The 24000-nt window shown below is 37.6% G+C and overlaps 1 protein-coding gene across 2 annotated transcripts in view; it reads right to left on the bottom strand.

The window, feature by feature from the left end:
• The window catches only part of ITGB3BP (integrin subunit beta 3 binding protein), a 33167-nt gene extending 9657 nt beyond the window's left edge, over window positions 1-23510 (bottom strand). For both annotated transcript variants that reach the window (XM_026853831.1, XM_026853832.1), the window contains exons 1-7: window positions 23329-23510; window positions 19199-19241; window positions 15358-15493; window positions 8684-8756; window positions 5223-5301; window positions 3996-4086; window positions 1989-2048 (exon numbers count right to left, since the gene is read on the bottom strand). In XM_026853831.1, the coding sequence (XP_026709632.1) occupies window positions 1989-2048; window positions 3996-4086; window positions 5223-5301; window positions 8684-8756; window positions 15358-15493; window positions 19199-19241; window positions 23329-23363 (517 nt within the window). In that variant the 5' untranslated portion in view covers window positions 23364-23510. The remainder of the gene's footprint in view (window positions 1-1988; window positions 2049-3995; window positions 4087-5222; window positions 5302-8683; window positions 8757-15357; window positions 15494-19198; window positions 19242-23328) is intronic.
• Window positions 23511-24000: the final 490 nt, after the last annotated feature.

Genomic DNA, 24000 nt, shown 5'->3' with positions numbered 1-24000 from the left:
ATTTGATCTTCTGTAACACACTCTTTTTGTTTCTTACTTGGACAGCAGATGGAGTCAAGGACGTGATTTATGTCAGTGTTTTTCTTTTGGGGAAGCAAAGTATTAGTATAATTTGTAATAACCAGCTTAAGTAGCTTTCCTGTTTAGAATGTTATCTTCACTCCTTGAAACACTCAAACTATTAAATTTTCCTTTTAAATATACATATTGCAACCTACACATTTATTCTCAACACACATAAAGCATGTTTTGGACTGCAACATACCGACTAGATTTAATCTCTTGGCAGTTGCTTTACAGTTTGCTTACATTCTATTCAAAAACATTTTGTTTACTGTAAATGCTAGTCATGGACAAACAATGATGCCATTTTTTATGCTGGTCACACAAAATGATATACTGAGTTCTACATAATGCCGCCCATTGAGCAGGGAATGTTTTGTATTAAGTTGTTTTAAGTAGAGGTTGTTTGTGTAAAGTAAATAAATTTCATGCCTCACCATGTGATGATAATGTGACATTCTGTTTGTATCAAGCCACAGAACAGTCATAAGTTTTAAGTCTTGAGCATAATTAATTAAAAATAATTATGAAAAACCACATCCAAAACTAAAAGGCAAAGTAAAACATCTCCAAATGCTTTTCTTCTATCACATACTTCTCTTCTCCTACTACTGTACTTACAAGACTGCAAAACTGAATTTATTCTTTATTAAAGCAAAACTGACATTGAAACTTCATCAAAATTGGTCAACTTAAACTCACAATTCTATTTTCCATCCTGCTTTCACAAAATATCTAATTTTTCATCTAACAAGACTGGATATACATTCAGCTTTAGGGGCTAGTTTCCAGAGCAAAGATGGAACTATAAATGTATATCCTGGTGACCATTAAAAAGCAGCGCACAAAGGAAGCAATGACTGTTTAAATCTGCAATGGCCCATGGCGCTCACCGTTATCAGTGCCAGAGAGGGGCTCTGCTCATCAGAACAGGAGGACATAGGGAGCTGTAAATCACAAATAGCAGATTGCACAAATGAGCCAAATTCCTTAAGAAGTGATGTCACTCCTTTTCATTTTGTGGTAATCTGCTGGAGCTGAGAAAACTTAAAGGAAAAAAAAATTGATCAAACGTAAGAGAATTCCCCACAGCAAAAAGAATTTAAGCCTGTGGAAGAGCGGATACAACCAAAATCAAAGGGGCTGCTTGTGACAGGAGGCAGTCCTGCTGGCTGGGAGAGCTGGCAGACAGAGCAGTAGAGGTGCCATCACCGATTTTGATTCTGGTTTTGCTCTATTTTAAGATAGAATGCATGAAGATAACAGAAATATCACCATATCAGTGGTGAATGTTTGTTGATTTTACTGGGTGTGCAAGAATAAAATAAATCTTGCGTGTATCCCCCCCCCCGATCATCCCAGCTAGCCAAGGCACTAAAGTGTCTATGTGGGCCACACTATGTTAAATGCCACCAACTTCAAATATTTTCACAGCACTAGTTATGAAGAAACCTCATAGTTAGGATTTCACAGTCCCCTGGAGTGTGCTAAATACATCACAATACATAGAAGGTGAAAAAGGGTTTGCTGCAAGGACTGTATGCTGCTTGGCTTATACACTGAAAATGCAGGGGAGGGAGGAGAGGGAGGAAGAACAAGGATAATGGGTATCCATAAAGGAATGTAAACTCTCTAGATCCTGACTGCACTTATTTCTAGACCATACCTCAAGTGCAAGGCCATTAATGATTTCTTCTCCTTGCACAGTTTCATGGAGAAATACCCAATACAATGAAAACCAGCAGAAAAGATGAAAATTACATTTGAGTAGTGCAGAAGTTTTCAGAAGAAACATTTGATTATTATCCTTTTCACATATTAAAAGTTACCCAACTTATTTTAAGTGGACAGAACCAAGGAGGAATCAACTAAAAGGAATCGTTAAAACATCTGTTACACAGGAGTTATAAAAATAAGTTTCTTACCTTGGGCAGGAAGTTTTCCATGGTTTTTTTTCAACAGCTGCAGTTCTTCTGCTTGACTCACTAGTGAAGAAATAAATCTGAAATCAGTGAATGTTGCCCCAGAGATTTCAAAGAAAATAATACCTGAGCTGCCTTTTTCACTTTCAAAGCATTTGGATTTTTTTTCTTCAAGTGATGACAACAAACCACTTACCTATGTAATTGTGCTCCAAAAAGTGAACAAAAAATTTTCAAAATTAACATAATTTTGAGAAGTGGTACTTACAAGCCTTATACCACATTTTGTTCCCATTTTTGTCCTTTAGTGCTTGATGTGGTGTTCCTAATTCAGAGAATGGGGGGAAAAGATGATTCTTCCCTATTTTGAAAGCAACAAGAAGCTAACAAAGTGGACTAACAGAAAATGTCAACATGTCTGACATCTTATTTGGGCAGCGTTACTGCCCTAGCCACGGTGTAGGGTAGTAATGTAAACACAGACTATTTTCACAAAACTTCATTTTGTATAAGAAAGCAACTGGTTATATGCATTATAGTGGGAACTAGTAGAGTGTATACACATGCAAAATGAAAACCGAATGAGCACTGGAATAGAGTCAGGAGAGATGGTAATTTAAACAACAGTCCTGCTGGAATTGTGTGCTGCATAAATTCCACTGCTGAGGCACATGCACCTAATGCATGAGAAGAGTCACAGTGCTCCTTGGTAAGAAAAATTCTTGAGTACCTGGGGCTTTACTATCCACCCGTTTCCAACGGCAAACAAAGTACCAGTCCCAGCCACCCTAGGCTTTGCTCTCCTATAGCTAGTTCCTAGTTCCAGTGTTTTTACACTCTGCAGAAAGCAGAGCAACCAGACAGGCTGTAGAATAATGCGTACGGGCAAAAATTCACATTTGCTGCAGTTTAAGAAACTTGTTTTGTCATCTTTGCATTCTCATCCAGAGACTGGACACAGGGACTACGTATACATCCATATTCCCTGGTCAGAGGTTGGGATGAAAAGTCTACAAGAACAATGTTACATATGCAAGAGGAGAAGTAGTGGTAGGTAAGTGCAGTTTTAGACACACACCTATACCACAAACATGTGACATGGGTACAGATAAAAAGTGCTCCTATTGTGAAAACAAATTAACAAACTGTTCTGAGGCAAAGATTGGGGCCTCTTGGTGCCTGCTAGCTACCTTTCATCACTTCTGAAGGAATGACCTGGTAAGGCAGACCTTTATTTCTCCTCTCTGAAAGCCAATAACTTTTTTTTTTTTTCCCTGCAATTATCCATAATGCAAGTTTTTTGCTTTAGAATATTTCCCCATCACATACTGCCCTTCTAGTTGCGGAGGCAGTTGGAAAGGGAAGTGTGAATGCATTTTTGCTGCTGAGGATTCACACATCCCAAGAACCTCTGGCTTGGAGTAAGTATAAAGAGTTTACTAAAAATTAGAGGCATATAAGTGAAAAGCTTTGGCTTTCTGGATTCCCTTTGAAAAGTATTACAGATGTGCCATCTGTAAAGTGCCCTTATCCCAACACAACAAGCATCTGGTATGTCCATCATTTAAAGACACATGAATAGCAATTTTTAAAGCCTGGAAACCTATATTCAGCCTAATCCTCCTAACAGGCAAACAAACAAAACAACTTCCTTGCAAGAAGAGAAGAAAGGCAATGCAATCAAAGTGCAAACGTTTAGCCTAATCACTAGCTAAGTACCCACTAAGTATCTAACTATTTACATAAGAAAAGGTGTTGCTCTTGCAAGTTTTTCCTGCCCATCTGTGAGTTCGAGTTAGAAGAGTGGGCCGTTGGGGTTGCCTCTCTTTTATGTCCCTGGTTGGGCGCACAACGACGTTTAAGGTGCATTTGCCCTGACCAAGAGAATTCACATGTCCGAGTCCTGGGGTGTAACATTCCACTTTAACACAGAGAGGGGCAGGACTCGAGGAAACGTTTGATCATTGTTAAATTGTTATAAAAAGGATGAATATTGAAAATCCTCCTTACTTAGCTCTTGGGTTCTCTGCATTTCATCACTCAAGATGCAAGGCAAGTCGGAGACATCAATATTTACAAGCTCTCTACTGCCCTCTAAAGCCTGGAAAAAAAAACAACCAAACAAACCATGATTAAAGACATTATTAAATCATTCCAAAACTACCTACTTAGATGTCTATAACTTATTAAAAACATCTGAAAAAAAGAACTTCTGGAATTTTATTCATAAGCTATAAACGATGCGTGAGGCTCCACCTCAGAGAAAGCCAACGGGAATAAGAAGTTTAAGGGCGTAAGAATATACATTACTTTTGAAAATGGCATTCAGGTGCCTTTGAAAGTGTTACTTAAAAATCTCCCGTTATTTACGCTTCACTCGTAAGTCTTCAGCTGTTTAAACAGATTAACACTTGATCCCCAGAAAAGCAATCTTGGCACATGTACAAGCCTGCTCTAATATGTCAGTAAAATGGAAATCTACGTGCAGTTCAGATTCTATGGAACACACTCCTCAGCATTTCAGGGGAGACCTAAAACCATACGTTATCAATCTCCGGAGAAATAGGATTTTTCAATAGGGTTTTCTAAATAAACACTTGAATTAAAATATTATAAATTAGTCTTTTTTTGGTAAATAAAACCTTGCCAGATCATATGCAAGTAAAATAAATCAATACAATACTTGGAGTACACTGAATTATTTCTCAGATATTGATACACAGCAATGAGCCTTGTGCTAAATTTATTCAGGAAACAAAATGTGAATAAAACAGAAGAGCGATTTGCATTTTAGCACATATTAAACAGACTATTAAATGATGATACATTAGTGGTAAATTAAATAGTACAATCACTTCAACACAAAGGGATATTTAATCTTCAAGGACAGAAAAATATGCAGTAATAATTCATACTTCAAGTTATAAATAACAGTTGATAACTACTTCATATGTTTTTAATCGTGTACAAAACGAGGAGTGATACAAATTAAAAATGGTGTCCTTGGAAGAGCACCTCTTCTAGCTTTTTTTTTTTTAAATCTACTAAGTTCTGTGTGGTTTTTGTTTGTTTTGTTTTGGGTTTTTTTTGATCTCCAGGTCAAACCTGCCTGGTTTCAAGTATTTTATTTGCTTCCCTATTCCTTAAAACTTAAACATTGCATATAAAATTTTCTTTTCGTTTTTCAAATCCTATATTAAAAGTAGATTAAAGAAAATAAATCAGCGTAAACCAGACCTGTAGGCTTGTCAGTTTTGCTCTTATATTCGCAATTCTAACCAATGAGCTTGTCACTTTGGACTGCAATTTCAGGTACCTGCACGAAAAATTAAAACAATTTCAATTAGCCGCATCCCCACTTGCTGAAAATCAGTGTTTACAATGTTTCCCAGAGTTTCTTCACATTGTAATCAGGATGGATCTAGATAAGCTGTGAACAGATGGGCTGTACAACCTGACTGTGTCATACAACACCAAATACAATTTGCCTTTGGTTAGGATTTATATGCAAACTGCCAAAATTACATATATCCTAATTTTAAGGCTAGGAAATCAGGTTTAGCAATATTAGAGGATGTCTTATGATCGTGCGGGAAGACAATGGTAAAAACAGGAATTTAACTCATTTGTTCCTAAGAACAGGAATTTAATCAAGAGGATGAGCTCCCCAAACCCATGGACTGTTAAGACCGTATGACACTGCTTGTAGCTGTAGGAAACGTGAGAAATTAAAGCTGAGCCCAACAGGGACAACATCGCATGATGGCAGCTGGTCAGCTTCGTTGTATTAGTTCTCCTTTTAAGCCACAAATACGTTTTACTAACAGTGTAAAGATGGTCAGCTTTCAGAGTTTACTGGGGTTTGCAATAAAAATTAAAATAATAAACAATCAGATCAGATCTAAAGGGCAGATTTTAATGCAGATTTTAATGCATGACTAAGGATTTTCCATGAATATGTACTGAAAAAAAAATTCCTGCAGTGATTGTTCAGGCTATTTTCTCTTTGAACCATTTAAACATGCAAAGTTGAGACAACAGAATAATCTACTTACTGTTTCCTTCCACAAAGGGAGAATCACCCTTATAAGAAACCTCAAATTTAGAAAGCGAACTACAGTATGAGAAAAACTTATCACTGTTGTATTTCAACATGAGAACAGAAGGCTACGCAGAAAAGAAAATGCTAAGGTCAGTGTATTATACAATATATTTTCCACCTGTAAAAGTAAAGTGTATAAAAGTTCACTTGAATACTATTGTGTAGGTGTTAAGTTTACAAATGTGTTTTACTGGCATGTCACTAACCACTAGTCTTCTGCAAATCTTGTAATTTTTTTAAAAAAGATACTGAATTATTGAAAGCAAACATTTACATGTCAATGAAGACTACAGATTACTCAAATTGTTCTGCAAATCAAGGTTACTATCACTAAGAAGCAACCAAGGGATTTACTGAACCACAAAAAACCCTCCAGTTAATCAATTTACAGATCTTCACTGGTATAATTGTAAGACTTTATTTTTTACTATCTAACTTGCCATCCAGACAATTCTATTTGTCAAGCTCCAACATGTAGAAGATACTTACTGTCCTACAATGAGGAAATTTCAAGCTAATGGTGGTGGAAAGCATCCATTACAAGAAAAAAAAAACGACAGACACATTGAGAGTTCAAGTGCAGTAATGAAAAGGAAGAGCTACAACGTCAAGCATAAGAAACATAATATTTAGTTGAATAAATGTCACAAATATTACTTGTTAGTAAAAAAGAATTGTCTGTATAAAATATCTAGCCCCAAGGGAATTTTTCTCTGGACTCCAGGTACAATTGTGATACAAATATTTAAGACATATGACAGAATACAGAAGCAGAATAACAAAATCAACGTATACATACGAGGAAAGAAACGCACTCACGTACAAAACTCCAACTCTTTAATGTCAGTTAACTAGCCTGCATGAATACTGCACCAGCATGGTGATACTTCTTCCAGTAACACAAACTGCAGCACAGCAGCTGCACTCTGCCTTCAATATCAACAGGACTTGTAGTGTGACCTGTTGTCAGAAGCAGGAACACAAGGAAAGTACAAAGAAACTGCCCAACAAAGAAATATGTGGGAGGTTTGCATTACACTGAGAGGCGAGCTCTTAGTGACAAACTAGGGTAACAGGAAATGCACCTCAGATTTTGGAGAGAAAATGTGCTGGATCTACAGACAGGAGAATTTAGGTAACAATTTGAATTGGATGTACAAGCACCCGGCCTGAATGAAATACAGGACAGTCACGTTACACAGAACAATTTAAAAAAAAAAAAAATGTTGTAGAGGAGAGATGTGGTATAGCCAGGCTGGTGCTGGGCTGTGAATTAGACTTTCTTGGTGAAAGAAAGATATATACACATATCTTTCATATATCTATATCTATATCTATATCTATATCTATCTATCTATCTATCTCTCTCTCTCTATATATATATATCTCAAAGATGTATGTAAAGATTCCACTACAGGACAAGCTGAAGCATCAAATAAAAAGGCAGGACAACACAACAGGATAAAAAGATTTCAAGAACAAAAATGCAGACAGTGTTGAAAAAGAATGAGAATAAAGATTTACTTTTTTTTTTTAAGATTTTGCTATTAAGAGATCACAAGAGTCTCTGATGAATGCAATTTCAGTTGAGTAAAAAGGACAGAAATGGATGGTGGACTATGTAGGATAATACTGTATTAGCAGCATGAAGTATGAACATGCTCACTGAGGAAAGAAACTTTAGCTGGACTAAAGCTTTAACTCAGAGTAGTTTTACCGAGCATATACAACTTCCATATTAAAAACCCTCATAACTTCCAGGATTTCTGAATTGGGTAACTTCCCCTAAAGATGAAAGGCATCCCCGATACAATCCAACTTACAGAGATTCACAGCTTTCTACTTTTTCACCTGGTTCTATCATAAATGAAACTAATATTTCCTTTGTCTAACTCTTAGGGATGGACGTGTTTGTTTCGGCTGAAATACATAACACATTCAGCCTGAGTGCACTGTTGGCACAGAAAATTTCGGTTCACTTTTCAGCTGAGATTTGGCAATGTTACGAACAATTAAATGTTCTTTATAACAGAAAAAAATCAAGCCACACTAACAACATGAGACACTAGCAGCCTTACTTCTAACACATTTTACCACTTCTCCTTCCTCACGTCTATCAAGTTTAGGAAAGCAGTTTATCAGATACCTCACCTGAAGCATTCAAGTGTTTTACTAACTGTGGACTTCCCAAAGTTCATTAATGTCAGGAAGCTTATAGCTTAAAATAAGATTGTGGCAGAAAACACAAGAATTTTAAAAGACTTTGGAAAGCAAACACAAGGTTTCACCATGACCATCTGTGGCTAGTTTTTAATCAAACAGTGTCCCGCATTACTGGCCTTGTATCTTTGGCAGGTAATGTTTCCAAAAATAAGGTAAAGAATGTACACTTTCAGAAGAGTCTGGGAAGCCAAAGACCTGCCTGGGCAGCTGTATTGCAAACCCTGCATTAATCTGGGTAATTAATAATTGGGTGACTGTAAATCTGCCATTCACTGCCTTTGAATATCCAATCCTGTGGAATTAGAAGTAGTAAAAAAATATTAAGTGAAAAATCACAGTGCTGCTGCACACACCAAGCACTTCATACACTTACGCATCCTCCTCTGTTTGAGGCTGCCCTCTTCTGGATAATCTGCTTTCTGAATCGTCCTCTTCAATTTTGTCTCCTAGGAGGTTTGTAAGAAAGAAAAGAAACAATAAAGATGAAAATATTGAGCATGTGAAGCACACGAAAATGGTGTTGGTATGAACCTTGACTGTTGAATGATCTTTTAGGAAGACAAACAAACCCCCAACAAACCTCACTTACGAAGTAGGAGAGATTCCCTCGTAGTGAAACACACCAAATTCACTCTTTTGTAATTTGACCTCTCATCAATTCACGTTACATTTATGTTTGTGGAAACCTCGGGATTATATTATTAATAACTGGAAGTTAGTATAATTCTGACACATAGTTACAGTGTTCTACTCAGAAATCTTTTTACCCTATTAACTGCCTAAAGACAGTATATTAGCCCAGGGCATTATCACGAAAATACTGTAACGACTGAGCAATGAAATCTCTATTTTCCTTTAATAAAAAGCCTGGCCCCCAACTCCATCTTGTAAATAACTACAAAGAGATACTGCAAATTACTTTCAAAAGATCTGACATGCTATATTGACAATAGAATATTCTAGCTCGTCATATGATGGGGCATGCTAAATCATATGCCAGTTGCCATTATTCTGCCTGGTGAGTCATATTTCTGCATTTCAGCGCACTGATATTTGGAGCAGTTGCACGTTTCTGTGAGGAAAGAGGAATAGGATATTACCACAAAAGTCCATTCCCATGGATTTACTAATAAAACCTAGGCTCACATGTGGCGTTGGTGAACTGCCTTTCTGTCACTGTAGGCTGGGCGTTCTTAAATGACCAGATTCCAAGATGAATGTCTAACACAGACTGCTCTCCCAAACCAGGTGGACAGGGGGATGTTTTCAGTGATGCTGATTAGATTAAGAAAGTTAGTGCTGCCCTAAAATACCATCTTTGGCTCACTGGCTGCTCTCTACTCAACAGCCACTTACTTACAAAGGCCTCCTTATGTATATCATTATGTAGAACAGAACACCTCTGACCACAAAAGACTTTCTGAATTTAAATCTACATAACTTCCCACAACCTATACAATTCAGAGAGAACTCATGTTAGAACAAAAACAGATTGAAATTTTATCTTGTGTATCGATTACTATTGTTTTTAAAGTCAGTACATTTAGTTTCTCCATTCTGCTTGACCTCCAATTAGCATATCAGGAGAGTGATGTACTAGCATAAAAAAGTACTGCATCCCTCCTAACTAATACTTAAAAAAATAGTATGTACTGTCACATCTGATAAGATCCCACAGTACAACAGTCTTGGGTGAATCTACTGAAACTAGGGAGGCCGTAACTATCTGTGGCATTGTGCTCCACACAACCTATATGGTCACCTTTCAATACTTCCAAGTGTTATATCTGTCAAGCTTCCAGCAATAAAGAGCTCACATCTGAATAGCAAAAAAGATTTCTGTTTAATTGGGGCCGACACTGAAGACATCATATAATATGGAGGTTTTGTAACTTCCATCTGTTTCCTCCCTCAACAGTATCAGTCATGTACTCAAGTCTCTCATTTCCTCCTGCAATGTCAAAACTCCCTTTTTTTGGTCATGGTTCTATTCTCCTGTGCAATGGATCTCTTGGATCTGATACTCATTAAAGACAAAATGGTGGAGGGGTATGCATACATATGAAGGGGGAGAGGTATCATGCAGTCATTCTTTTTTTCTGAGAAGTTTTCTCCTTAAATAATGAGATCATTAGTGTATTTGACAGTTAGTGACTTAGAATTGCACACCAATAATTCAGCTCTAGAGTTCACTGAACTTGTAGCCATTCAGACTATACTCATCTATCCAATACCCAAGAAAGATCTTTTTTTCTGGTGTAAAAAAATTTCACAAGGTGTTCTACATTAGTTCTTATCTATTGTCCCTCCTAACAGATGCATGTGCATTCTTACAAATGCTTTGAATTGAACAGCTGTTATTGTAAGGTGAAATTCACCTTTAAGTGAAAGATTTGGAGGAAACTACAACAGGTCTTCACTGTGATCTTAACAAATGCATTGATCCTAGAACAGACCCTCTGGAATGAGGTGCTTTTCACGTTTCACTGTAATACGTCTCCTTTCTGACATCAGACTAAAAAAGAGAGGCCACACTAAGCATTAAACACTTTGATTTCTTCTTGCTAGATCTAAATTATTACACACAAGTATCAGCGCTCAAGGATAAATTAACTTTTAATTTTAATATTTTGTAAAACATTTAGAAATACCTCAGAATGACAAGGTGCTATAAAAGTTTAAGCTGTTCCACTACAGTAGCTAAAGGTTAAGACCCCAAAAGATTTCACTTTAAATCTAAGTAGTTGTAGAACTTGCGCTTAAATCAGTCATCAGCTATCAAACAGATACTACTTTCAGACCAGTACTACAGAACGGCAGAACCCTGGATTGATTTGAATAAAAATAAAATGATTTAAAATAAATCTTAAAAATACGTTCACCGATAATGATGAGAAACTAGTGAAGATTTAGTATTCTGTTACTTTAGAAATTTGTGTCATAAATGAGTTGTGAGATTTTTGGGTAGTGAGGCAATATATGATTTATCAGGCAGCCCAACAGGACATACATAGAACATCATCATAAAGACACACTAACTTATGATTAGGTCGGTTCTTTTCCTAAAATAAATGTTACTTTTGAACAATCTTAGCATTCTGTAGGTATTTAAGTCTTTTTTGAGGCACTTCTCCACACTGCTATTCAAAAGAAAGTCATGGTCACCTACAACACTTAAAATAAAAGCGTCTTTTCAGAAGGAGAAAAGAAATTGTGGGTTTAAAAGGACAAGCTGAAACCTGTGATATAAGAGGAAGTCTTATATACCACCATCTTGTAGCTATATGAACTCAGGAAAAAAAAAAGATGGCTAGTACTGCATTACTGAGTAATTATCCATCTAAATGTCAGCTATGATCATGTGATCAGTCTTTTTATTGGCAAAAAGAACGTTCCCCTATATCCATACTTAATATCAGTATGGAAATACAGCCCATGTTCACCTTTCCCACTGACATCCTAATATACAGGCATTTTAATTCAAGACATTTTGCCCCCTTTTTTTCTTTCACCTAAGAGATAAGGCATGTAATGCAAATGCAGAGATGCTGAAAAAGTTTTAAAACTTGTAGTAGATCTAAACATTTGTGTAGTGTCACCATTTGTGTCACCAAAAAGGCTTTGGCTAAAACTAAAGGGAAGAGGTCTTAAAGCAGGTAATTACAAACATGTAGGGATATTCAAGAGAACATATCTAAAGAGGTATAGGATTTTTAAATTTTGTATCCGACTGATATAATTATATACAATTTTAAGAGATTTTTGCAAAGGTAAGTGTTAAAGTGCAGGTGGATATCCTGCCAGGCTGAGGTATAGTTTCATATTCTGCAGACAGCCACAGAATTAAAATCTGCATTTATACATAATAGCTGGGTTTTTTTCAGGACTGCTTTTGTGATGCAGTGACACTAACAGAAAGCTTACTGCTCCCAGTGCCTCCAGCTGTCAGTGTGGATATAGGTTGTTCTAATCTGATTCTTCCTTCAGGATACAGGCAATCTTAATTCAGATCGTCAGCGCCTTGGTATAACATGCAGTCACTTTGCTTGAACCTGAATCCATTCTGGACGAGAATGGAGGATGTCACATCATGACAAAACAATTAATTGAAGTATGGTATGAGCTGACCTTTCCATGACAGATGCCAGTACAGGCATACCAACTGATTGCACGAACAACAGCCGTATCTCTGATCTGACAGAGAACACCTACTGGCACCTCTTCTCATTGAAAGGTTTCTTTCTACAGGATGAAAAGCTTCATATTTACCATGAGGGGAAAAAAAACCCCAACCAGAACAGATGCATAGGCTCTTCATTTCATCCAGGAATTACCATCAAATCCTGAGACTGGTATTAGGAGTTAATACATGCAAACACAAAACTTCCTTCTTACTGATGAAAGCAGAGACTGCCATAGAAATCTGACCTGGGAACACTTTGAAAATACCTTTCTCTCTGTATAAAAATAGAATAGATAAATTTACATGTCAAAGACTTCAAGTTCCCTAACAAAGTCAGAATGCTGCTCACTGGAAGAGTTACTTTTCACAGTAAGAAAGAAATTGGAAAACAGTGGGGTTAGACCTCTGTCTAACTTGGTTTAAACTCCAAGGAGAAAATTCAACAGATAACCACGGATATCTGTGGGAATACATAAGACAATGCTTGAAGCAACTTTGCTGATGAGGAAAATAATCTCAAAGAGAAATTGTTATAGTCTTTTAAGAATGCAGTGGTCTACTTTAAAGGGATGATTAAATGCCAGTGAAGATTTCTGGATGTGAAGTAAGCAGGAGTGTGGAGATATTCACCGTGCCAAATAATTATCTTTTTAGGAATCGAGAAGCAGCCATTAATTTTGAGAGGAGGAATTGTTCACAAAACGGGGCAGGCACTGTGGCAAAGGTCCTTACTTTCTGGCAGACAGAGACTTGCTCCCTCCATCCCGAATCAGGAAGTACATAAACCAGACCTTTCACTGCAAATCTCAATACAGTTCTCAAAAGGCCACAAAATTAAACACACATCAGCTGCATATACGTTCAATTTTGTGAAGGCAAAGGTGTTCTAGAATACAGGAACTTTCAATATAGCAGATTTGCACAACTAGTTGAGACACACCATCACTCACTGAAACAATGAGGAGAAATTAGTATAATTCCTCCTCCAAAGGCTTCTTGGAATGTTAATGGTTGAAACAGTTGGGTTTGTACTAGTCCCAGGGGCAAATGCCCAATTCAGCAGCACAGCAGAGGTGGAGAACAGCTATTCTGGGGAGAACTGGCATCAGCAGAGAACTTGGTAGGAAAGTTGTGAATATTCTGACTGGCAGTGAGTGCTCATGGAAAACTCAACTGTGTTAAAACTGTTTGACAAACAGGTAGCAAGGACACAAAGCCAGGTCATAATGAAGACTGGCAGCATGATAAAGAATTAGGATACTGCTGGTTCTGTTTAGTTTCCTAGCATGACTACTAATTAGGAAAAAAAAACCCAGATCTCTGCACACAGGTCTGTAACTATGCATGGCTATAGTGCCACCAGAACACCTGGTACTTCCATGCTTCCTCAAGTACTCTGCTATTTCTAATAAGGAAAAGGGATGTAATGCTCACAGATTGTAGTATTTTCAGCTTGAAGGCTTCCAGTAATTTTAATTTTTTGGTCAGCCAGCTTTGACAAAATCCCAAAATTTCTTGATTGCATTCCTTTAAAAAAGATAAAAATCCCTTTTTTCCTGGAGGAAAAATCCACTTTTGCAGATCCATCATGAGAGCATATGGTGCAATAACTAGTGCAAAAATCTGCAGACATCTAGATAAATTTCAAACAGGGGTTATTCTATCCTGCTCAGAATATTTCTACTCATCATAATTCACGAATGTTAGTGAGGCCTCAATTACTGCACATAAATTCCAAAATATATGGGGCATAAAAAGCTCTTTAACCCAACAAAAAGGCATAACAAGAACTGATGGCTAAAATTAAAGCCAGACAAATTCAAAATCAGACGGGAGATTTTTTTTTTTTTTTTAATAGTGAAGGTAATTGAACAAGGAACTTGCTAACAAGGAAAGTGATGGATTATTATTATTATTATTATTATTATTTAAATAATTTGAAGTTTTCAAACAAGACTTAACCATCTTTCCAGGATTTTTACTGTGAGGAAATGAAAGCTCTTGGGCTCTATGTAGGAAAGGTAACAAGAAAGTCTCTGTATTTTTTTTTTTTTAATATAAAAAAGTCACACCAGGTGACCTAATGGCTCCTTAACACTTATGAAGACCACAACCTATATAGACATAAAAGCAGGTTAGTCTACTGAAAATATACTTCTTGAACAGTCATATTTTGCATTAAAATTGTGACTGTGTAACTAAGCGGGCACATATCCTAAAGGGAACTGGAAATAATATAATGATAAAAAGGCATAGGCATATTTTCTGAGAGCTAATGACATTCAGTGTTATGTTCGATTAATTAAAAATTGCCTTGAAGTGCCTTTCTACAAAAAAACAATAGTAAAAAATTACATAAAAGAATGCAAAAGGGTTAAACTAATTGAACCTCCTTTGATTTGATAAAATCTACATAACTTTCAATAATCATAGAGAAAGACTCAGAGCTGAGAAGAACATCTCCACATATAATCTGACAAAGTCACTTCCAGTAGCACGTACCAGTTCTGCCAATGAAAGCTGGGACTTAGAAAGAAAGGAAATGAAGGACATTGGTAGCATAAACATGCCTAACCAGTGGAATTAATGGAATTATTGACAAAAAAAATGCTACTGCAGGGTTTTTTGCTAAGCCAAAGTTAAACTTTTAAAATACTGATCAACAGAAAGCAAAACCTGTTTCATAAACACCCCCAAGTTTTATACTAAAAAGATTCGAGCTTTAAAAATCAACATCAGCTTTTCCAAGAGATTAAAATTCTTTAAGAGGGAAAAGAAATCAAACGTACCACATGAGACATCTTACTAAATCAAGCCATCATCGGAAAAATGTTGCAGTAAGAAAGACAGAACGTTCAACTAACCATTTGATGGGTCATTTCTGGGATTCTGTGCATTATGAGTCATGGGAGATGAAAACGGACTCATCTGGCGTGTTCCTGTTGTCGGCGAGTAAGCGTTTAGATTACTTTTGGTCTTCAAGGGTGTTTCACCAGGTAGCTAAAATGTAGCAAGAGACAAAGAATCTAGATGAATACTGGCTAAAGATAAAGTAGTACCTATGTCCCTCAACCTACAACAGCTGTAAACCACCCTTCTGTAAACTAAATATATTCTGGCCTCAACATTTTTTTATCAGTAGAGTTACATATTGCACCCAAAAGCAGACAAAGCCTCTCTGAACATTTACTACATGGTAATAGATTTTTCGAAGTAATTCCTAACTTTATGTACTCCCATTTATGGAAAGCCCATGTAGTGGTGGATTGACCTTTGCTTGGCTGCCAGGTGCCTACCAAGCTGCTTTATTACTCCCTCTTCTCATTAACATTAGTTTTAGTCAAAAAAACCCGCAAACAAAACAGCCCTTCAAACACTAGCTTCCCATCTTGCATTAAAAATAAAGTATGTGGCTTCCAGAGAGGTATTCCAGCATGAACACCTGGGGGTTTTTTGTTTGTTTTTAAAGCAGTCAAAACCTGGTATTATTTTTCCTACAGTATTAAGAACTCAAACACATGAACTATAAGCAACTATTTTCAGATTTTAATTCTATTAAAAGAATTATTTATAATGATTTTCGAAACAATGATTTTCTAAACAAGTGTTGATAAAAAACCCAACAAGTGAATCCCTTAAATACAAAGTTTTGTCTCTGGTTTATGATTTTGGTATGTCTAATGATATAAAAGGAGTTATTTAATACTGTAAGAGAAATTTGACAGAGAAATTTTCAGAAGAATTAGTCTGCAATTCTGAAATATTAACCGGGATTATCTGGGACAGAGTTCACTCTCTAGATTGGATTCTGAATTGCAACTCTGAGCAACTGGGATTTCACCACACTACTAATATACAAAAGAAAAAAAACCAAAACCAAACCACACTGTTTGCACAGAAAGGGCTTCAGATCGAGCAACAACTTGATTCCAACTAAGAAGTCGAGCAGCTTTGAATAACACCATCAATGACTGACAAAAGGAGACACACACTGATCAAGTGGCTACAGGATTTTTTCTTGGAAACACTATATCATCAAAGCAAATCTCACAGAAAAACAGAGTACGAGATTTCTTTATTTTTTCATTGTTACAATCCTGGGGCTTTGAGTTTGAGGAGCAAATGCATTTATCTCTAGTTCTGGAACTCTAACAAGCAAAGGAATAACTCATCCACTTGCCAAACAACCAGCCTTTTCCACCAACTTGAGCCTCACTCCATCTGTAAAACTGAATTATCTACCATTTGTCTTCATGTCACTCATAACAGTCACTCGATTTCATACAGTATTTCTTCATTAGAAGCTTTATTGTACACGATTATCCTGTAATCTCCTTAAATTCCATTTATTGTTCCATTAATAATGTTAGAAAAAGTGTAATAGGTAAGCATATTACACTGTTTCAGTACCATGAATGAAATACAAGGTGAGGATCTGGAGTTTATATTCATTAAAATAACACACACCAAATTGGGGAAAGTTTAAAAAAAATTAATCTGTCAAGCTGGTATTTGCATTTTGGTAAATGGCATTTCCACTGCAATTTCAAATTAGTAAATCATTCCCTTTTCATTCCTAATTGTACGTTATCCTGTTTTTCTGGAATGAGACCCTCATGCTACTCCTTTTTAAACCAGATTAAACAAAGGGCATGCAAATGTTGAGGTTCAGTAAGGGTTCCTCAGCACCAGAATCTCTTGCATGCTCTGGGAAAAGGTCTGCTCTGGGGAGAGCAAAAGTAGTCTTAAATTATTGAGGTGTTATAAGGAAACTGCTTCTAAAAAGTATACATTTACAGAGGCAATAAATACAAAAGTAGGAATAAAAATTGCACCTAGAAGTATAACGGACAATTATGTAATCCTTGGAAGTTTTCTTCTCAATTCCCAGTTAACAGTTGATTTAAATGTCTTGAAGCACAATACTCCTGCTTTTCACACTTACATGGATATGCATACTCTTGTTATGTCTGGTTTTATTACAGCTTCTATTACGTTCTTGACCTCACCAAAATTTCAGGATGAGTTCTAGAAGTTAACGTGTCATACAAATGCTAAGTCTCTGTTAGAATATTACTAAATTCCTCTTGATTAAATAAAATTCCTCTTGATTATACAAAAGTATAAAGAACGTTCAATAACCCCTCTAAAAAGAATATTTTTGTACCCTTTTGCTGCTCTTCACTACTAAACTCTTAGTAAAATATCCTGATTTTAATGTCCTTCATTTGAAGACACTTCTTGTGCCACTTGTAGTCTATGTTCACACTCAGATACTTCACACAAACCATGTGTGTTTATTACCTTACATTCCTTCCTAGCTTCTATAGTGTTATTTAATTATGGTACACTTTAAAACTTTGACATGTATCTGTCAGAGGCATTGTATGAACTAAAAATCATAATGTAAACCTACAGTACTGAGATTTTAGCAAAAGTTTTTATCATTCAGATGGGCTTTTTGCTGCACAAGAACCTGGATGCAGGTAACCATCAAGTAACTCTTTATCTTATGGGGAGGGGGCAGGGAAAGAATAGCTTTAAGGCACAAAAAGAACTGTGTGTAATTTCAGCTGGACCACTCATCTACAAAAACGTTACTACAGCCCAAGAAACAGATGCAAAATTACAGTCACAGCTGCATTCTGAGCAGAACAAGTTGGGTAATGGTACACTAAGCTGCTAATTAAATTGCTAATGATTTTTTTTTAGTGCCACTGCGGTATTTTGCCACCTTTGTTTAAATTTAAAAAGAAAAAAAAAAAAAAAGAAAAAAAGTAGTGAGATAATTTTTAAAATCGCAAACTTCTATTTTGCTAAATACCAGGGAGACCTCCAAATACGTGCTGCATAGAAAAAAAAAAATCTCTTCCAAATGACACAGACGTGGAGATTTATTGGGAGTTCGTTTGCTGACCAGCTATTTCTGTCTAAATGCTTTCCCAAAATTTTCCTTTCTTTAAACACTGCCATCCTCACAAGCTCCTCTGTATTGATGTCTGCAGCAACACCCACTGTTGGTAGGAACAGATAATAAACTGACATATGTCATGACATGCTGGTGCTGGGAGTATACTATAGCTGCATTTACAAAAAATAATAGCAACAGTACAATTTTATTTTTATTGTGATAACTGTGGTGAAATTTATTGCAGTGTTAGTACTTTATTGTTTCATTATGCCAGATTAGCTGAGGGAGGTAATTATATCCTTGACATGAAAATGCCTTTAATGTTTTCATTTCAATTTTGCAGTTTATAATATGCAGATTACAGCATTATCATAATTCCATATTGTTACATGTACAATTACATGGCAGAACATTTGCTTCCAGGATAATGGAGCTAATTTCTAATAAATGATTTCACCAAGGCTCTTAACTCATTCAGCTCTTGGGTAAATAGAGATGGCAATAAAAATATGCATATTTCTTCGTTATTTTCAAGTGATTCATGCAGGTGTACATTACTTAAAGCCAGGCAGTTCGACAAATGGAATACAATAAATTTTATACTAATTTTTTCCGCAGTAATTTTCTGCCTTGTAAGGTTTTTCCTAGACAACATCCAATCTGTAACAATATAAATGCAACTCTAATGAAGTATAATGTTTATATATGCAAATATGTGTGCATATAGATACCTATATATACACATACACACATATATATAGCCCAGATGATTTCATACACTGAAAAATACTTACAGTATCTTTTTTAAGAGTGTCCAACTTTAATGATCTTTTAACTCTGCAAGAGAAAAATATGGACAAGTTTTATGGTCATCTAGACACAAAGATTTCTGGTAGTAAGGTCTATAATCTGTAATTTTAAAGACATTTTTCTTTCTCGTGTTTCACATTTTGTCATACTACACAAGAAAACTAATCGCATCCAAGGCAAATACATTAGCTGATTAAAATACCGTGTAACAAAAACGTTGCTTGTTTAGAAGGATAAAGTGTTTGCATAAGAAAATCCCATTCTCCATTTTATACTAGAGATAAAAATCAAGACACTGAAGTGAAATCGCACTGTATATTTGTCTCTTTCTCAAAAACTCTAAACAATGTAAAAATGCAAAAGCATTATCATTTACATACCTTCCGAGCAAGGGTTGAAATTATTTTGCCATTAGTAGAAATAATGTATTAGGCATTTAAAACACAGGTACAGCCAAGGTGAAAAAAGTAGTTCTTCCCATCATTTTAGCTCTTAACATGATTCAGTGCTACCAGACTATGACTTAACTGGGGAACAGATGCTCTATGTCTTTACAGGTCCCCAAACCCTAAGAAACTATTTGCTAGTCTTCTTCACTATACTGATTCAGGAACATGCCAAGCTCTCTCTGCAAAATCTGCTCTGCTGAACTGGATGCCCAGCTGTTAATGGCAACGCTAGAAGAGGAAAGCTGAATATTTATAATACTTTATATCGTACAGCTGTCTTCTAAAGAGCAGTCATCAAAATTTTATTGAATGCAGACTAAATGCTCAAAGGAAAGAAAGGTCAACATAAATTAAGACTATTTTTCCCAGAGACAACTGAAACTTTTTAAGCACATTCCTAAATCTTAACAATAGTTTAAAGCATTATATAAAACAACGAGGAAAAAAATTTAAAATCTTTGTGAGAACAGTCCCCAAGAAACATTATATCAAATTAAACAAGATTTGGAAAATACATCATATTTCAAGAACTTATTTCACAGTTTTCATCTTGGAAAATAATGTTTTGACTCGTGGGGAATTAAGATGACCTCATTCCAAACATATCCTTTTAAAATTTATGTTTCCATTCCAAAACTATAAATTAAAATATTGGAAAAATAGAATGAAAACACATCTTTGAAATATAACCCTGGTAACAGTCTTATATGAATACTGTTCTACAACTATCTCTATTACAAAAAGGGGTAGAGAAGTATTCTGTCTTCAAAAAGCCAAGTAAACAGGTAACATTTAAATTAAAAAAGTGTGTGAACTTCTTGCCAATGGGCAGACCAAGCTGTAACAGTTTGATGGAATTCTTTACAATGTATTCCTTTTTTAAATAGAAACCCATATTGCTTAAGGAATGCAGACTCCATTACATCCTCTACCCCAGTGGCAGCAGAGAAACATTCTATTTATTAATACATCTACTCTGAAAGGATGCTCTAGGGCCCGATGCATTTGCATGTTATACTAAGGCATGTTTTGATGGAAGTTTTTATGATGGACTTCAAAAGAAGCTGGAAGCCAAACTAAAGCAGAATCTGGACTCGGCATAGCTGTAGGATGAAGAAAAATGAGTAACTACATGAAAATCCCACTAAATTATAAACATTTAGAAAACTCCTTAAGAGAGAAAGTTGTGGACTGGTCAAGGCTATGTTCTTTAAAGTCCGTCATTTCTGTGTACAGCAACAGAGGTGCAGACAGCCCAGATTTTTCTCTGCTGGCCTGCAAAACTCGTGCCAACACCCTGAGCTTTGGCAGCGAAGGGGCAGCCTCATTCCAAGCAAGCAATTCAACGTTGGAAGGAGCTGCATGAATACAATTTTGTCTTCAGGAGGTCAACTTTGCCTTGCTTTTCCCAATCCACCCTACCCAGCAGACTGGTTTGCCTGTGGGCTTGTTTTCAATGATTGTCTTTTTGATGTCATAATGTAAGAAAGTAAATCTCAAAATAAGTTAAAATTTGTGCTCTTAGCATACACACAGTCCCTGGCTAGGGCCACTAAAACAAAATTCACCCAGACATCTAAAAATGGCCATAGTGTCTTCTCTCAGATCTTTCAAAAGATGAACATGGAGAAAAAACAATATGCGTGCCTAGGTGTAAATAAAATTCCTAAAGTACTGTAGGAAACACCACGGCGGAGGAGCATCAGCTTTAGTTTGGTTTATCTTTTTTATATGGCTGGAAAATCCTTGCTGTGTCTATGGTGTAGAATCAAATGTCAGAGCGTGAACAAGAAAAGGAGAAGACAAGGCACGTGTGATGACAGTACACAACTTATTTACCCGAGTTTCCTGCCCTTAAATTGGAAGCCTGATGAGGCTTAATTTATATTCTTAACTATGCAGAGTACGAGGGCATGTTTATAGCTGTCTGTACAACCTGCAGTGATCATTTTGCCCATAATATGTATCAGGTTAAAGAACTACATATTACTTCTATAGCGTATTGTTCATCCATCATTCCAGGTCATATTGTCAGTTCCTTGCTAATACTGGGAGACCTTTACTCGCTTGAAAAGTGCTTTGATGAAACCACTTATATGAGGAACTGCTTAACCATGAGAGTCTAGGCATGCAATTTAATTTTCTATAAAGAAACGTGGTTTTCTACATTGTTTTTAATTCCACATACACTTAACCTTCTCTTCTTCACAATTCATTTATAAATGAATGCAATGGTAACAGCCAGAAAGATTTAATTCACAAAACCCATAGAAAATCGGGACTTGATTGTATTATTTCATTAAAAATACCCTGGAGAGCACTGTAGCGCATTTTGAGGCCATTTCAGTTACCTTCCTCTTAAGTTTCTGCTTTATCTGGGGAAAAAAGAAAACACCTATATGCTATTCACCTATTGCTTCATCTTCAAAACCTGGCAGCAAAAATGTCTTATTAATTGGAAAAGCAGACAAAATACATGATCATTTTCCATGTTCAGGTTAAATGGCAGTTAAACTTAGTGTACAGCCAGTGAGAATCAGACTTCACCACCAACAAATCAAAGCCTGTGTATTGGTAAGCGTCCTTTGTATTACTACTGTCTGGCATGATTACTTCAACTTATCATAGACTCACAGAAAGATCTGGGTTGGAAGGGACCTTAAAGCCCATCTAGTTCAACCCCCTGCCCCGGGCAGGGCCACCTTCCACCAGCCCAGGTTGCCCAAAGCCCCGTCCAAACCGGCCTTGAGCCCTGCCAGGGAGGGGGCAGCCACAGCTTCTCCGGGCAACCTGTGCCAGGGCCTCAACACCCTCACAAGGGAGAATTTCTGCCTTAGAGCTCATCTAAATCTGCCCTCCTGCAGTGTAAAACTGTTACTCCTTACCCTATCCCTACCCCTCTGATAAAGAGTCCCTCCTCACCTTTCCTGTAGACCCCTTCAAGTATTGGGAGGCTGCTCTAAAATCTCCCCAGAGCCTTCTCTTCCTCAGCTGAATCCCCCAACTCTCCCAGCCTGTCCTCACAGGGGGTGCTCCAGGCCCCCTGAGCATCTTCATGGCCCTGCTCAAGCAGGTCCATGTCCTTCTGCTGTTGGTGCCCCAGAGCTGGACCCAGCCCTGCAGGGGGGTCTCCTGAGAGTGGAGCAGAGGGGGAGAATCCCCCCCCTCGCCCTGCTGCCCACCCTGCTCTGGGTGCAGCCCAGTACACTGTTGGCTTTCTGGGCTGCCAGCACACATTGCTGGGTCATACTCAGTTTTCCACTCACTAACACCCCCTAAGTCCTTCTCCTTGGGGCTGTTCTCCATCCACTCCTCACCCTGCCTGGATTTGTGCTTGGGATTGCCATGGGCAGGACCTTGCCCTTGGCCCTGTTCAACTCTATGAGGTTTGCCTGTCCCACCTCTCCAGATCACCCCAGTCCCTCTGGATGGATCCTTCTCTCCCTTCCCTCCATCACACCACGCATCTTGGCATTGGCAGCAAACTCACCACCGTCCGTGTTGCCAACAAAGGTGTTAAAATTCCAGTGGTCATGAGAAAGACTGGCAGAAGTTGGAACCTATGCTAGCTCTAACACAAGTTATCTCTGAAATTGCATAAGGAGCTGTAAACTTGGACAACGTCCCAAGACTATATATTGGCAACATAAGTCTTGCAGCCTCACCTTACTGCTGCTGAAGTTAGCAACACCCTCCTCATTTTCTGTATTGTTTCTCAGAAGCCCACAATCAGCTGAGACACAAGAATCGCATCAGATTTACATGACTATCGCTTGATAAATTGCAAAGAATAGGAGAAGTATGAACAGGATTTATTCCCATTGGAGACAATATGGAGAGATACAGCCTGACAGAAAAAGGAGATGGAACGTGTCACGTCCTCACCACCGCAGTCCTGCACTAGCTCCCCACAGCACCCAGGTGTCAAACCCATCTGTAACATGGCTCCTGTCCCTCTTCCACCCCCTGACACAGGCTTTATCTATAAGGTGTGCAGAGATAAACAAACTCCCCCTCGGCTGAGGAAGCCGGGAACAGCCACGTAACAGAAAGTATTACCCATGCCAGCAGGCATCGCCCACCCAAACTCCGTCCGGATAATGGCTCTGCCCCCAGAGGCCACCATCTTAAATGTTTCCCAGCCCCGTCCAACTGCTGTAAGACGGAGCTAGGAACAAACCCCGTCCTTCCGCGGGCCGCAGCGTGCTCCTCCCCTCTCCGGGATAACCCGAGGGGCACATTTCTCCTCAGGGAACCAGCTCGGTGCCGCGGGGAGAAGCGCTCCCGCTCCCAGCCCCCCGCCCGGGCCCTGGCTCCATGGCCCGCCCGCCGCTCAG

The sequence above is a fragment of the Athene cunicularia genome (assembly GCF_003259725.1).
Source record: "Athene cunicularia isolate RWA chromosome 8 unlocalized genomic scaffold, athCun1 chr8_part1, whole genome shotgun sequence".
Lineage (NCBI taxonomy): Eukaryota > Metazoa > Chordata > Aves > Strigiformes > Strigidae > Athene > Athene cunicularia.
The sequence above is the reverse complement of the archived record's forward strand: the minus strand, read 5'-3'. Positions and strand labels throughout refer to the sequence as shown.